The sequence below is a fragment of the Carcharhinus amblyrhynchos genome, unplaced genomic scaffold (assembly GCF_965287045.1).
Source record: "Carcharhinus amblyrhynchos unplaced genomic scaffold, sCarAmb.v2.hapA chromosome_139, whole genome shotgun sequence".
Taxonomy (NCBI): domain Eukaryota; kingdom Metazoa; phylum Chordata; class Chondrichthyes; order Carcharhiniformes; family Carcharhinidae; genus Carcharhinus; species Carcharhinus amblyrhynchos.
This window is the reverse complement of record NW_027649879.1, coordinates 361,888-377,198: the sequence shown is the minus strand read 5'-3', so window position 1 is coordinate 377,198 and position 15,311 is coordinate 361,888. Positions and strand designations below refer to the sequence as shown.

Here is a 15,311-nt window from a genome sequence, read left to right as displayed (position 1 = left end):
ACCACACTTTGTAAATGCTTTTCTCATATTTTCTCTCCCCACCACCCACCATCCTCTCTCTCTCTCTCTCTGTTGTAGAAATCGCATTAATGCTGTTCCCTGCAGTCTGCTTTCTTGCTATCGGAGGAATCCTGTTTCTTGTCACAAACATCCAGGTAAGATTCTCGGAGGCTATTTCCCAGGGCTGAAATGGTCGCTACGAGAGGGACACAGGTTTAAGGTGCTGGGGAGCAGGTACAGAGGAGATGTCAGGGGTGAGTTTTTCACTCAGAGGGTGGTGAGTGAGTGGAATCGGTGGTGGTGATGGAGGCGAACTCGCTGGGGTCTTTTAAGAGACTTCTGGATGAGTCCATGGGATTTGACGGGATTGAGGGTTATAGATAGGCCTGGTAGGGAGGGATATCATCGGCGCAGCCTGTGGGCCGAAGGGCCTGTTTGTGCTGTAGTGTTCTATGTTCTAAGGTCACGTCACCGTGTTTGTTTGGACCACAGGCTCAGTCCCAGTTCTCAGTGTTTGTGTCAGAGCGCAGAATCGTCAAAACAGGCAGGTGGATATGTCACAGACTAACAATAAAGCACCATTCACACCTCCCCCGACACACTGATGGAGTATCTTACCCAGGCCCAATCCCCGTAACCCCACACATTTCACATGGCCAATCCCCCTAACCTACACATCTTTGGACACTAAGGGACAATTTAGCACGGCCAATCCACCCTAACCTACACATCTTTGGACACTAAGGGGCAATTTAGCATGGCCAATCCACCCTAACCTACACATCTTTGGACACTAAGGGACAATTTAGCATGGCCAATCCACCCTAACCAAGACATCTTTGGACATTAAGGGACAATTCACCCTAACCTACACATATTTGGACATTAAGGGACAATTTAGCATGGCCAATCCCCCTAACCTACACATCTTTGGACACTAAGGGACAATTTAGCATGGCCAATCCACCCTAACCTACACATCTTTGGACACTAAGGGACAATTTAGCATGGCCAATCCCCCTAACCTACACATCTTTGGACACTAAGGGACAATTTAGCATGGGCAATCCACCCTAACCTACACATCTTTGGACACTAAGGGACAATTTAGCACGGCCAATCCACCCTAACCTACACATCTTTGGACACTAAGGGACAATTTAGCATGGCCAATCCACCCTAACCTACACATCTTTGGACATTAAGGGACAATTTAGCATGGCCAATCCACCCTAACCTACACATCTTTGGACACTAAGGGACAATTTAGCACGGCCAATCCACCCTAACCTACACATCTTTGGACACTAAGGGGCAATTTAGCATGGCCAATCCACCCTAACCTACACATCTTTGGACACTAAGGGACAATTTAGCATGGCCAATCCACCCTAACCTACACATCTTTGGACACTAAGGGACAATTTAGCATGGCCAATCCACCCTAACCTACACACCTTTGGACACTAAGGGACAATTTAGCACGGCCAATCCACCCTAACCTACACATCTTTGGACACTAAGGGACAATTTAGCATGGCCAATCCACCCTAACCTACACATCTTTGGACACTAAGGGACAATTTAGCATGGCCAATCCACCTAACCTACACATCTTTGGACACTAAGGGACAATTTAGCATGGCCAATCCACCCTAACCTACACATTTTTGGACACTAAGGGACAATTTAGCATGGCCAATCCACCCTAACCTACACATCTTTGGACACTAAGGGACAATTTAGCATGGCCAATCCACCTAACCTACACATCTTTGGACACTAAGGGACAATTTAGCATGGCCAATCCACCCTAACCTACACATTTTTGGACTCTAAGGGACAATTTAGCACGGCCAATCCACCCTAACCTACACATCTTTGGACACTAAGGGACAATTTAGCATGGCCAATCCACCCTAACCTGCACATCTTTGGACACTAAGGGGCAATTTAGCATGGCCAATCCACCCTAACCTACACATCTTTGGACACTAAGGGACAATTTAGCATGGCCAATCCACCCTAACCTACACATCTTTGGACACTAAGGGACAATTTAGCATGGCCAATCCACCCTAACCTACACATCTTTGGACACTAAGGGACAATTTAGCGTGGCCAATCTCCCTAACCATCTTTGGACAGTAGGGGAAAACTGGAGCACCCGGAGGAAACCCATGCAGACAAGGGGAGAATGTGCAGACTCCACACAGACAGTGACCCGAGGCCAGGAATTGAACCTGAGTCCCTGGTGCTGTGAGGCAGCAGTGCGAACCCACTGTACCACCGTGTACAGAACATGTCTCTGATGATGAGAATACAAAATCAGGGACTTCCAGTTAGGAACATTCTGGATTTCTAATGCAGAGAACAGATTGTAATGTTTCAGAATATCTCACAGTGTGGGATTTTAGTCTACATATTTCAAAAGCATTACAATTACACGCAGAAGCTTCATCAGGCAGATTCCTCATCCGAAAGGATTGACTAACACCCATTAGAGTTTCAGAGAATGAAACCTTAACATTGAGGGAGTGCCGCACTGTCAGAGGGTCAGTGCCGAGGGAGTGCCGCGCTGTCAGAGGGTCAGTGCTGAGGGAGCGCCGCACTGTCAGAGGGTCAGTGCTGAGGGAGTTCCGCACTGTGAGAGGGTCAGTGCTGAGGGAGCGCCGCACTGTCAGAGGGTCAGTGCTGAGGGAGTGCCGCACTGTCAGAGGGTCAGTGCTGAGGGAGTGCCGCACTGTCAGAGGGTCAGTGCCGAGGGAGTGCCGCACTGTCAGAGGGTCAGTGCTGAGGGAGTGCCGCACTGTCAGAGGGTCAGTGCCGAGGGAGTGCCGCACTGTCAGAGGGTCAGTGCTGAGGGAGCGCCGCACTGTCAGAGGGTCAGTGCTGAGGGAGCGCCGCACTGTCAGAGGGTCAGTGCTGAGGGAGCGCCGCACTGTCAGAGGGTCAGTGCTGAGGGAGCGCCGCACTGTCAGAGGGTCAGTGCTGAGGGAGCGCCGCACTGTCAGAGGGTCAGTGCTGAGGGAGTGCCGCACTGTCAGAGGGTCAGTGCTGAGGGAGTGCCGCACTGTCAGAGGGTCAGTACTGAGGGAGCGCCGCACTGTCAGAGGGTCAGTGCTGAGGGAGTGCCGCACTGTCAGAGGGTCAGTGCTGAGGGAGCCTCGCACTGTCAAGAGGGTCAGTGCTGAGGGAGTGCCGCACTGTCAGAGGGTCAGTGCTGAGGGAGTGCCGCACTGTCAGAGGGTCAGTGCTGAGGGAGTGCCGCACTGTCAGAGGGTCAGTGCTGAGGGAGTGCCGCACTGTCAGAGGGTCAGTGCTGAGGGAGCGCCGCACTGTCAGAGGGTCAGTGCCGAGGGAGCGCCGCACTGTCAGAGGGTCAGTGCCGAGGGAGCGCCGCACTGTCAGAGGGTCAGTGCCGAGGGAGCGCCGCACTGTCAGAGGGTCAGTGCCGAGGGAGTGCCGCACTGTCAGAGGGTCAGTGCCGAGGGAGTGCCGCACTGTCAGAGGGTCAGTGCCGAGGGAGCGCCGCACTGTCAGAGGGTCAGTGCCGAGGGAGTGCCGCACTGTCAGAGGGTCAGTGCTGAGGGAGCGCCGCACTGTCAGAGGGTCATTGCTGAGGGAGTGCCGCACTGTCAGAGGGTCAGTGCCGAGGGAGCGCCGCACTGTCAGAGGGTCAGTGCCGAGGGAGTGCCGCACTGTCAGAGGGTCAGTGCCGAGGGAGCGCCGCACTGTCAGAGGGTCAGTGCCGAGGGAGTGCCGCACTGTCAGAGGGTCAGTGCCGAGGGAGTGCCGCACTGTCAGAGGGTCAGTGCCGAGGGAGTGCCGCACTGTCAGAGGGTCAGTGCCGAGGGAGCGCCGCACTGTCAGAGGGTCAGTGCTGAGGGAGTGCCGCACTGTCAGAGGGTCAGTGCTGAGGGAGCGCCGCACTGTCAGAGGGTCAGTGCTGAGGGAGCGCCGCACTGTCAGAGGGTCAGTGCTGAGGGAGTGCCGCACTGTCAGAGGGTCAGTGCTGAGGGAGTGCCGCACTGTCAGAGGGTCAGTGCTGAGGGAGCGCCGCACTGTCAGAGGGTCAGTGCCGAGGGAGTGCCGCACTGTCAGAGGGTCAGTGCCGAGGGAGTGCCGCACTGTCAGAGGGTCAGTGCTGAGGGAGTGCCGCACTGTCAGAGGGTCAGTGCTGAGGGAGCGCCCCACTGTCAGAGGGTCAGTGCTGAGGGAGTGCCGCACTGTCAGAGGGTCAGTGCTGAGGGAGCGCCGCACTGTCAGAGGGTCAGTGCTGAGGGAGTGCCGCACTGTCAGAGGGTCAGTGCTGAGGGAGCGCCGCACTGTCAGAGGGTCAGTGCTGAGGGAGTGCCGCACTGTCAGAGGGTCAGTGCTGAGGGAGTGCCGCACTGTCAGAGGGTCAGTGCTGAGGGAGCGCCGCACTGTCAGAGGGTCAGTGCTGAGGGAGCGCCGCACTGTCAGAGGGTCAGTACTGAGGGAGTGCCTCACTGTCAGAGGGTCAGTGTTGAACGAGTGTCTTGCTCTGGTTCTCAGGTGGGGAACTTGTTTGGGAGAAGGCGGTCCACGGTGATCACACTGTATAACGGGGCCTTCGACTCTTCATCTGCCATCTTCCTGGTCATCAAGGTGAGATGGAGAGGGGAGACGGAGAGGGGAGACGGAGAGGGGAGGCCGGGGGGAGACGGAGTGGGGAGGCCGGGGGGAGACAGACGGGGGTGGTTTGAGAGGAGGCACTAAAAACAGAGGGGAGAGTTGGTGAGGGGATTTCGGAGTTGCCCTCAGAGGGAGAGTCTGAGGTCGTCCCAGGGACAGAGAGCGATGGGGGTATGGTGTGGAGGAGGGGCTGGGGGAGGAGGGGTGAGGGAGAGAGAGGAGGGGGCGGGCGAGGGAGGTGAGGGAGGAGGGGATAGGCAAGGGAGGAAGGGGCGGGCGAGGGAGGAGGGGTCAAGGGAGGGAGGAGGGGTGGAGCAGGGGAGGGAGGGGCGAGGAGGGGAGGGAGGGAGGGAGGGAGGTGGTGCAGGTGGGAGGTGGAACGGAGGAGGGGGGGGGCAAGGGATGGAGGGTGGGGGGAGAGAGGGAGGAGGGAAGAGGGGCAGGGCAGGGAGGGAGGAGGGCGGAGAGGGAGGAGACGGCGGGGGCAGAGAGAAGGGGTGGGGGAGGAGGAGGGGGTGAGGGAGGGAGGAGGAGGGTTGGGTGGACTGTGTGGAGGGGGGGCTGATCACATTGATGGAGGGTAACGGGGCCCAGAGGGCAGAGAGACAGAAAGATGGAGGACAGAATGAGGGAGGGACAGAGTGAATGTGGTGAGACAGAGAGACACAAACCTCACACAGAAGGGGTGACAGCTCTGTCCACAGTTTGGAATCACAACAATGTTAAAAACATATCTCTTCTATCCTTCCCATCCACCCCCCCGCACATTGGGCCTGTGTTCCTGCAGGTTTTATACGAGGCTGGATTATCCATACGGAGCATGTTCCTCTTTATCAGCTGTATGAGTGTTCTCCATATCGCACGGACATACCTGCTACTGCCCAGGACCCACATCCCATACCCACTGCCAGTGGGGTATACCTACGGGTAAGCAGCCGAATAACAGATACCCGGGGGGTGAGTTACAGACCGGAATCTAATCGAGGGATTCGGGGTGGTTTATATATAGAATAACAGATGCCCGGGAGTGAGTTACAGACTGGAATCTAATCGAGGGGTTCGGGGTGGTTTATATATAGAATAACAGATACCCGGGAGTGAGTTACAGACCGGAATCTAATCGAGTGGTTCGGGGTGGTTTATATACAGAATAACAGATACCCGGGAGTGAGTTACAGACTGGAATCTAATCGAGGGGTTCGGGGTGGTTTATATATAGAATAACAGATACCCGGGAGTGAGTTACAGACTGGAATCTAATCGAGGGGTTCGGGGTGGTTTATATATAGAATAACAAATACCCGGGAGTGAGTTACAGACTGGAATCTAATCGAGGGGTTCGGGGTGGTTTATATACAGAATAACAGACACCCGGGAGTGAGTTACAGACCGGAATCTAATCGAGGGGTTCGGGGTGGTTTATATACAGAATAACAGACACCCGGGAGTGAGTTACAGACCGGAATCTAATCGAGGGGTTCGGGGTGGTTTATATACAGAATAACAGATACCCGGGAGTGAGTTACAGACTGGAATCTAATCGAGAGGTTCGGGGTGGTTTATATATAGAATAACAGATACCCGGGAGTGAGTTACAGACCGGAATCTAATCGAGGGGTTCGGGGTGGTTTATATACAGAATAACAGACACCCGGGAGTGAGTTACAGACCGGAATCTAATCGAGGGGTTCGGGGTGGTTTATATACAGAATAACAGATACCCGGGAGTGAGTTACAGACCGGAATCTAATCGAGGGGTTCGGGGTGGTTTATATACAGAATAACAGATACCCGGGAGTGAGTTACAGACCGGAATCTAATCGAGGGGTTCGGGGTGGTTTATATACAGAATAACAGATACCCGGGAGTGAGTTACAGACCGGAATCTAATCGAGGGGTTCGGGGTGGTTTATATACAGAATAACAGATACCCGGGAGTGAGTTACAGACTGGAATCTAATCGAGGGGTTCGGGGTGGTTTATATACAGAATAACACATACCCGGGAGTGGGTTACAGACTGGAATCTAATCGAGGGGTTCGGGGTGGTTTATATATAGAATAACAGATACCCGGGAGTGAGTTACAGACTGGAATCTAATCGAGGGGTTCGGGGTGGTTTATATATAGAATAACAGATACCCGGGAGTGAGTTACAGACTGGAATCTAATCGAGGGGTTCGGGGTGGTTTATATACAGAATAACAGACACCGGGAGTGAGTTACAGACTGGAATCTAATCGAGGGGTTCGGGGTGGTTTATATACAGAATAACAGATACCCGGGAGTGATTTACAGACTGGAATCTAATCGAGGGGTGGTTTATATATAGAATAACAGATACCCGGGAGTGAGTTACAGACTGGAATCTAATCGAGGGGTTCGGGGTGGTTTATATATAGAATAACAGATACCCGGGAGTGAGTTACAGACTGGAATCTAATCGATAGGTTCGGGGTGGTTTATATATAGAATAACAGATACCCGGGAGTGAGTTACAGACTGGAATCTAATCGAGGGGTTCGGGGTGGTTTATATATAGAATAACAGATACCCGGGAGTGAGTTACAGACTGGAATCTAATCGAGGGGTTCGGGGTGGTTTATATATAGAATAACAGATACCCGGGAGTGAGTTACAGACTGGAATCTAATCGAGGGGTTCGGGGTGGTTTATATATAGAATAACAGATACCCGGGAGTGAGTTAGAGACTGGAATCTAATCGAGGGGTTCGGGGCGGTTTATATATAGAATAACAGATACCCGGGAGTGAGTTACAGACTGGAATCTAATCGAGGGGTTCGGGGTGGTTTATATACAGAATAACAGATACCCGGGAGTGAGTTACAGACTGGAATCTAATCGAGGGGTTCGGGGTGGTTTATATATAGAATAACAGATACCCGGGAGTGAGTTACAGACTGGAATCTAATCGAGGGGTTCGGGGTGGTTTATATATAGAATAACAGATACCCGGGAGTGAGTTACAGACTGGAATCTAATCGAGGGGTTCGGGGTGGTTTATATATAGAATAACAGATACCCGGGAGTGAGTTACAGACTGGAATCTAATCGAGGGGTTCGGGGTGGTTTATATATAGAATAACAGATACCCGGGAGTGAGTTACAGACTGGAATCTAATCGAGGGGTTTGGGGTGGTTTATATATAGAATAACAGATACCCGGGAGTGAGTTACAGACTGGAATCTAATCGAGGGGTTCGGGGTGGTTTATATACAGAATAACAGATACCCGGGAGTGAGTTACAGACTGGAATCTAATCGAGGGGTTCGGGTTGGTTTATATATAGAATAACAGATACCTGGGGGTGAGTTACAGACTGGAATCTAATCGAGGGGTTCGGGGCGGTTTATATATAGAATAACAGATACCCGGGAGTGAGTTACAGACTGGAATCTAATCGAGGGGTTCGGGGTGGTTTATATATAGAATAACAGATACCCGGGAGTGAGTTACAGACTGGAATCTAATCGAGGGGTTCGGGGTGGTTTATATATAGAATATCAGATACCCGGGAGTGAGTTACAGACTGGAATCTAATCGAGGGGTTCGGGGTGGTTTATATATAGAATAACAGATACCCGGGAGTGAGTTACAGACTGGAATCTAATCGAGGGGTTCGGGGTGGTTTATATACAGAATAACAGATACCCGGGAGTGAGTTACACTGGAATCTAATCGAGGGGTTCGGGGTGGTTTATATATAGAATAACAGATACCCGGGAGTGAGTTACAGACTGGAATCTAATCGAGGGGTTCGGGGTGGTTTATATATAGAATAACAGATACCCGGGAGTGAGTTACAGACTGGAATCTAATCGAGGGGTTCGGGGGAGTTTATATATAGAATAACAGATACCCGGGAGTGAGTTACAGACCGGAATCTAATCGAGGGGTTCGGGGTGGTTTATATATAGAATAACAGATACCCGGGAGTGAGTTACAGACTGGAATCTAATCGAGGGGTTCGGGGTGGTTTATATATAGAATAACAGATACCCGAGAGTGAGTTACAGACTGGAATCTAATCGAGGGGTTCGGGGTGGTTTATATATAGAATAACAGATACCCGGGAGTGAGTTACAGACTGGAATCTAATCGAGGGGTTCGGGATGGTTTATATATAGAATAACAGATACCTGGGAGTGAGTTACAGACTGGAATCTAATCGAGGGGTTCGGGATGGTTTATATATAGAATAACAGATACCTGGGAGTGAGTTACAGACTGGAATCTAATCGAGGGGTTCGGGGTGGTTTATATATAGAATAACAGATACCCGGGAGTGAGTTACAGACCGGAATCTAATCGAGGGTTCGGGGTGGTTTATATACAGAATAACAGATACCCGGGAGTGATTTACAGACTGGAATCTAATCGAGGGGTTCGGGGTGGTTTATATATAGAATAACAGATACCCGGGAGTGAGTTACAGACTGGAATCTAATCGAGGGGTTCGGGGTGGTTTATATATAGAATAACAGATACCCGGGAGTGAGTTACAGACTGGAATCTAATCGAGGGGTTCGGGGTGGTTTATATATAGAATAACAGATACCCGGGAGTGAGTTACAGACTGGAATCTAATCGAGGGGTTCGGGGTGGTTTATATATAGAATAACAGATACCCGGGAGTGAGTTACAGACTGGAATCTAATCGAGGGGTTCGGGGTGGTTTATATATAGAATAACAGATACCCGGGAGTGAGTTACAGACTGGAGTCTAATCGAGGGGTTCGGGGTGGTTTATATATAGAATAACAGATACCTGGGAGTGAGTTACAGACTGGAGTCTAATCGAGGGGTTCGGGGTGGTTTATATATAGAATAACAGATACCCGGGAGTGAGTTACAGACTGGAGTCTAATCGAGGGGTTCGGGGTGGTTTATATATAGAATAACAGATACCCGGGAGTGAGTTACAGACTGGAATCTAATCGAGGGGTTCGGGGTGGTTTATATACAGAATAACAGATACCCGGGAGTGAGTTACAGACTGGAATCTAATCGAGGGGTTCGGGGTGGTTTATATACAGAATAACAGATACCCGGGAGTGAGTTACAGACTGGAATCTAATCGAGGGGTTCGGGGTGGTTTATATACAGAATAACAGATACCCGGGAGTGAGTTACAGACTGGAATCTAATCGAGGGGTTCGGGGTGGTTTATATACAGAATAACAGATACCCGGGAGTGAGTTACAGACTGGAATCTAATCGAGGGGTTCGGGGTGGTTTATATACAGAATAACAGATACCCGGGAGTGAGTTACAGACTGGAATCTAATCGAGGGGTTCGGGATGGTTTATATACAGAATAACAGATACCCGGGAGTGAGTTACAGACTGGAATCTAATCGAGGAGTTCGCAGTGGTTTATATATAGAATAACAGATACCCGGGAGTGAGTTACAGACCGGAATCTAATCGAGGGGTTCGGGGTGGTTTATATATAGAATAACAGATACCCGGGAGTGAGTTACAGACCGGAATCTAATCGAGGGGTTCGGGGTGGTTTATATATAGAATAACAGATACCCGGGAGTGAGTTACAGACTGGAATCTAATCGAGGGGTTCGGGGTGGTTTATATATAGAATAACAGATACCCGGGAGTGAGTTACAGACTGGAATCTAATCGAGGGGTTCGGGGTGGTTTATATATAGAATAACAGATACCCGGGAGTGAGTTACAGACTGGAATCTAATCGAGGGGTTCGGGGTGGTTTATATACAGAATAACAGATACCCAGGAGTGAGTTTGAATCATTATTCGTACGCATTCCAGGTTATCGTGAGTTTTCTAATCTGCAGAAACATTTTACTCTCCCGTCTCTGAATAATCGGGAGGTCCTCCCGGTTCCTTGGTGACTTTATAAGGATTGGCCATGACGTTTAAGATGGGAATTTTCCCCTTCTGTTGGGTAGGTTGCAATGTAAGGAGCGCAACATTCCCTCTCCCCCTCCTGAGGAGGAGGCTACCAGCCGTGAGCCTCTGCAAGGAGAAGACAGGCCAGAGGGAGAGGAGTTTGAAAGGAGCGATGAGACGCAAGGAGTGGCGGCCAAAGTGGAGGGAGGGTCAAGCCACGCACTCAATGGGCCAAAAGGTGAGAACGTATCCCCCCCCCCCCCCCCACTTCCACCCCCATCATTGTCCCCTTCTCTCCCGCAATGTTCTGGCCTTCCCTCCATCAGCCTCCCTCCCTCCGAGGGAGAAAGGCATCTTCCCGTTACACACACGAGGAATCTGATCTCTACATTTCCACGCTGGTGTGACGCCAGCTCTGTGCCAACCGCTGCTATGTCTTTGCCACAGAGGAGGCCGGGTCACTGAGTGTCTTTAAGACAGAGATAGATTGGTCCCTGATTAATAAGGGGGTCAGGGGTTATGGGGAAAAGGCAGGAGAATGGGGGATGGGAAAAATACCAGCCATGATTGAATGGGGGAGCGGACTCGATGGGCCGAGTGGCCTCATTCCGCTCCTATGTCTTATAGACTGGTGTTTTGTGCCCATCTGCCTTTCAGCTGTTCCCACTGTTCCAACTTTGCCAATCCGCAGCGATATAAAACCTTGGTTAGGACGTGTTTGGAGCATTGTGTGCGGTTCTGGTTCACCAGAGGGATGTGGAAGCTTTGGAGAGAGAGCGCGGAGAAGGTTCACCAGGATGTCCCCCTGGTCTCTCGGCTGTGAGGAGAGGGTCGGATAAACCGGGATTGTTTTCCCTGGAGATCCGGAGGCTGAGGGGGAGACCTGGTGAGAGGCAGAGACAGGGTGGGAGGGTCAGGGGCTTTTCCCCAGGGTGGGAGGGTCAGTTACCTGGGGGGGCACAGGTTCAAGGTGAGAGGGGGGGAGAGTTTGAGGGAGGTGTGAGGGGGGGTGGGTTTCACAGAGGGGGTGGTGGGTGCCTGGAATGCGCTGTCAGAGGACGAGGGGGGAGCAGGAGCATTAACAACAGGAGCATTAACAACACTTAAGAGGATGGGTGCACGGATAGGGAGGGAATCGAGGGATACGGATTGAGTAAGGACAGTTTAGTCAGGGCATCATGATCGGAACAGGCTTGGGGAGGGGCCGAAGGGCCTGATCCTGCTGTAATTTTCTTTGTACTATGTTCACTCCGAGCTCACAGCATTCAGAACATAGTGGCCAATATTAGACCCGATTCCACAATTGGGTGGCACCTTCTGACGATTCTGAGCGTCGCTGCGAATAAGCCCAACAGGCCCACAGTGTGGCTCAGTCCTTCCTTTCTGTCAACTCCACCTATGGAAGACCCTGCCCTTTACAAACAGGACAGGTTGGGTGAGTGGGCTAATCGGTGGCAGATGCAGTTTAATTTGGATAAATGTGAGGTTATTCATAAGAACATAAGAACATAAGAAATAGGAGCAGGAGTAGGCCATCTAGCCCCTCGAGCCTGCCCCGCCATTCAATAAGATCATGGCTGATCTGTCGTGGCTCAGTTCCACATTCCCGCCCTCTCCCCATAACCCTTAATCCCCTCTCTTATCAAAAACCCATCAACCCGCGTCTTAAAAATATTTAGCGAGGCAGCCTCCACCACTTCAACGGGCAGAGAATTCCAGAGATTCACCACCCTTTGAGTGAAGAAGTTCCTCCTCAACTCCGTTCTAAACCACCCCCCTTTATCTTGAGGCTGTGCCCCCTAGTCCTACTGTCCTTTCTGAGCGGGAAGAGTCTCTCCACCTCTATCCTATCCATCCCATTCATCATCTTATACGTCTCAAATGAGATCTCCCCTCATTCTTCTAAACTCTAGCGAGTACAAGCCTAGTTTATTCAGCCTCTCCTCATAGCTCAACCCCCTCAACTCCGGTATCAGCCTAGTAAACCTCCTCTGCACTCCCTCCAAGGCCAAAATATCCTTGCGCAGGTGCGGCGCCCAAAACTGCACACAGTACTCCAGCTGCGGCCTCACCAATGCCCTATACAGCTGCAGCAAGACCTCCCTACTTTTATATTCACTTTGGAAGCAAAAAACCAGGCAGCGGATTACTGCCTGAATGGCTGTAAATTGGGAGAGGGGAGTGTGCAGAGGGATCTGGGTGTCCTTGTGCACCACTCACTGAAGGTAAGCATGCAGGTACAGCAGGCGGTAAAGAAGGTAAATGGTATGTTGGCCTTCATTGCGAGAGGTTTGGAGTACAGGAGCTGGGATGTGTTGTTACAATTATACAGGGGCCTTGGTGAGGACACACCGAGAGTATTGTGCGCTCCAGCATTTAATTTGATTTATTATTAACACTTATTACAAAAAGTATTGTTCCTTACACACTAGACAGACAAAGCATACCGTTCATAGAGTACATGGGGAGCAGGAAAAGGATTCGATTTACTATTGTCACGTGTACTGGGATACAGTGAAAAGTATTGTTTCTTGCGCGCTACACAGACAAAGCATACCATTCATAGAGAAGGAAAGGAGAGGGTGCAGAATGTAGTGTTACAGTCACAGCGAGGGTGTAGAGAAAGATCAGCTTAATGCGAGGTCGGTCCATTCAAAAGTCTGACAGCAGCAGGGAAGAAGCTGTTCTTGAGTCGGTCGGTACGGGACCTCAGACTTTTGTATCTTTTTCCCTGATGGAAGAAGGTGGAAGAGAGAATGTCCGGGGTGTGTGGGGGGGGTCCTTGATTATACCGGCTGCTTTTCCCCGAGGCAGCGGGAAGTGTAGACAGAGTCAATGGATGGGAGGCTGGTTTGTGTGATGGGATTGGGGCTACATTCACCACCCTTTTGTAGTTCCTTGCGGTCTTGGGCAGAGCAGGATCCCAGACCGAGCTGTGATCCAACCAGAAAGAATGCTTTCTATGGGGCATCTGTAAAAGTTGGTGAGAGTCCGTAGCGGACATGCCAAATTTCCTTAGTCTTCTGAGAAAGTAGAGGCTGTTTCCCCCGTGTGGGAGAGTCTGGGACCAGGGGGCAGAATCCCAGAGTTGGGGGGTCGCCCCATCGAGGATGGAGATGGGGAGGAATTCCTTCTCTCTGAGGGAGGGGGTTTGGTGAATCTGTGGAACTCTCTCCCGCAGAGGACTGTGGCGACTGGGTCACTGAGTCTGTTCCAGGCTGAGACAGAGAGATTGTTACTCAGGGAGGGGGTCAGGCAGGAAAGTGGGAGTTGAGGACTATCACATCAGACCAACCATTGAACGGTGAAGCAGGTGGGCCGATCGGCCTGCCTCTCTCCTGTGGTCTTATAGAATGGCGGGATGCTTGATCGGAGCTAGTATGTGCAAGGAGGGCCGAATGGCTTTCATCTCTGCCCAAGAGTGGGGCTGTGAGCAAGTGACCCTTCCCCCAAGACCATCGCGGTTGAGATAGTTTAGGGTGGGTGTCCTAAGCACCTGTCTACATCAACGGGGATGGAGTAGAAAGGGTCGAGAGAGCTTCAAGTTTTTAGGTGTCCAGATCACCAACAACCTGTCCTGGTCCCCCCCACACCGACACTATAGTTAAGAAAGCCCCACCAACGCCTCTACTTTCTCAGAAGACTAAGGAAATTTGGCATGTCCGCTACGGACTCTCACCAACTTTTACAGATGCCCCATAGAAAGCATTCTTTCTGGTTGTATCACAGCTCGGTCTGGGATCCTGCTCTGCCCAAGACCCCAAGGAACTACAAAAGGGTGGTGAATGTAGCCCCCAATCCATCACACAAACCAGCCTCCCATCCATTGACTCTGTCTACACTTCCCGCTGCCTCGGGGAAAAGCAGCCGGTATAATCAAGGACCCCCCCCCACACACACCCCGGACATTCTCTCTTCCACCTTCTTCCATCGGGAAAAAGATACAAAAGTCTGAGGTCCCGTACCGACCGACTCAAGAACAGCTTCTTCCCTGCTGCTGTCAGACTTTTGAATGGACCGACCTCACATTAAGCTGATCTTTCTCTACACCCTCGCTGTGACTGTAACACTACATTCTGCACCCTCTCTCCTTTCCTTCTCTATGAACGGTATGCTTTGTCTGTGTAGCGCACAAGAAGCAATACTTTTCACTGTATCCCAATATATGTGACAATAATAAATCAAATCAAATATTAAGCTGATCTTTCTCTACACCCTCGCTGTGACTGTAACACCACATTCTGCACCCTCTCCTTTCCTTCTCTATGAACGGTATGCTTTGTATAGCGCGCAAGAAACAATACTTTTTACCCTATCCCAATACACGTGACAATAATAAATCAAATCAAAATCTCGCTGTGACTGTAACACTACATTCTGCACCCTCTCCTTTCCTTCTCTATGAACGGTATACTTTGTCCGCATAACGCACAAGAAACAATACTTTTCACTGTATCTCAGTGACAATAATAAATCAAATTTAATCAATTTTTTTTGTACCTCTGTCAAATGTTTAACTTTGCATCCCTCGTCTCCACTCTCCCTCTCTCTCCACAGAGTCAGAGGAAAACAAGAAGGACGTTCCCTCATTTCGCAGTTGCGTTCTCTCCAAACTCTTCCTCACGCACCTTCTGTGGCTCTCCATCATGCAGCTCCGACATTATCTGTTCATCGGCACCCTCAACCCCATGCTCACTCTGCTGGCCAAAGGAGATGCAGAGACAAGTGAGGCAGACCCCCCCCGGGGCAGTGGGGGGGGACG

General features: G+C 50.9%; 1 protein-coding gene across 1 annotated transcript in view; it reads left to right on the top strand.

Annotated features, from left to right (window-relative positions):
* The window catches only part of LOC145338682 (equilibrative nucleobase transporter 1-like), a 56,545-nt gene that overhangs the window by 26,163 nt on the left and 15,071 nt on the right, over window positions 1–15,311 (top strand). Inside the window, exons 6-10 of the mRNA XM_080183071.1 lie at window positions 79–155; window positions 4,540–4,632; window positions 5,447–5,586; window positions 10,609–10,787; window positions 15,107–15,274. Of these exons, the coding sequence (XP_080039197.1) occupies window positions 79–155; window positions 4,540–4,632; window positions 5,447–5,586; window positions 10,609–10,787; window positions 15,107–15,274 (657 nt within the window). The remainder of the gene's footprint in view (window positions 1–78; window positions 156–4,539; window positions 4,633–5,446; window positions 5,587–10,608; window positions 10,788–15,106; window positions 15,275–15,311) is intronic.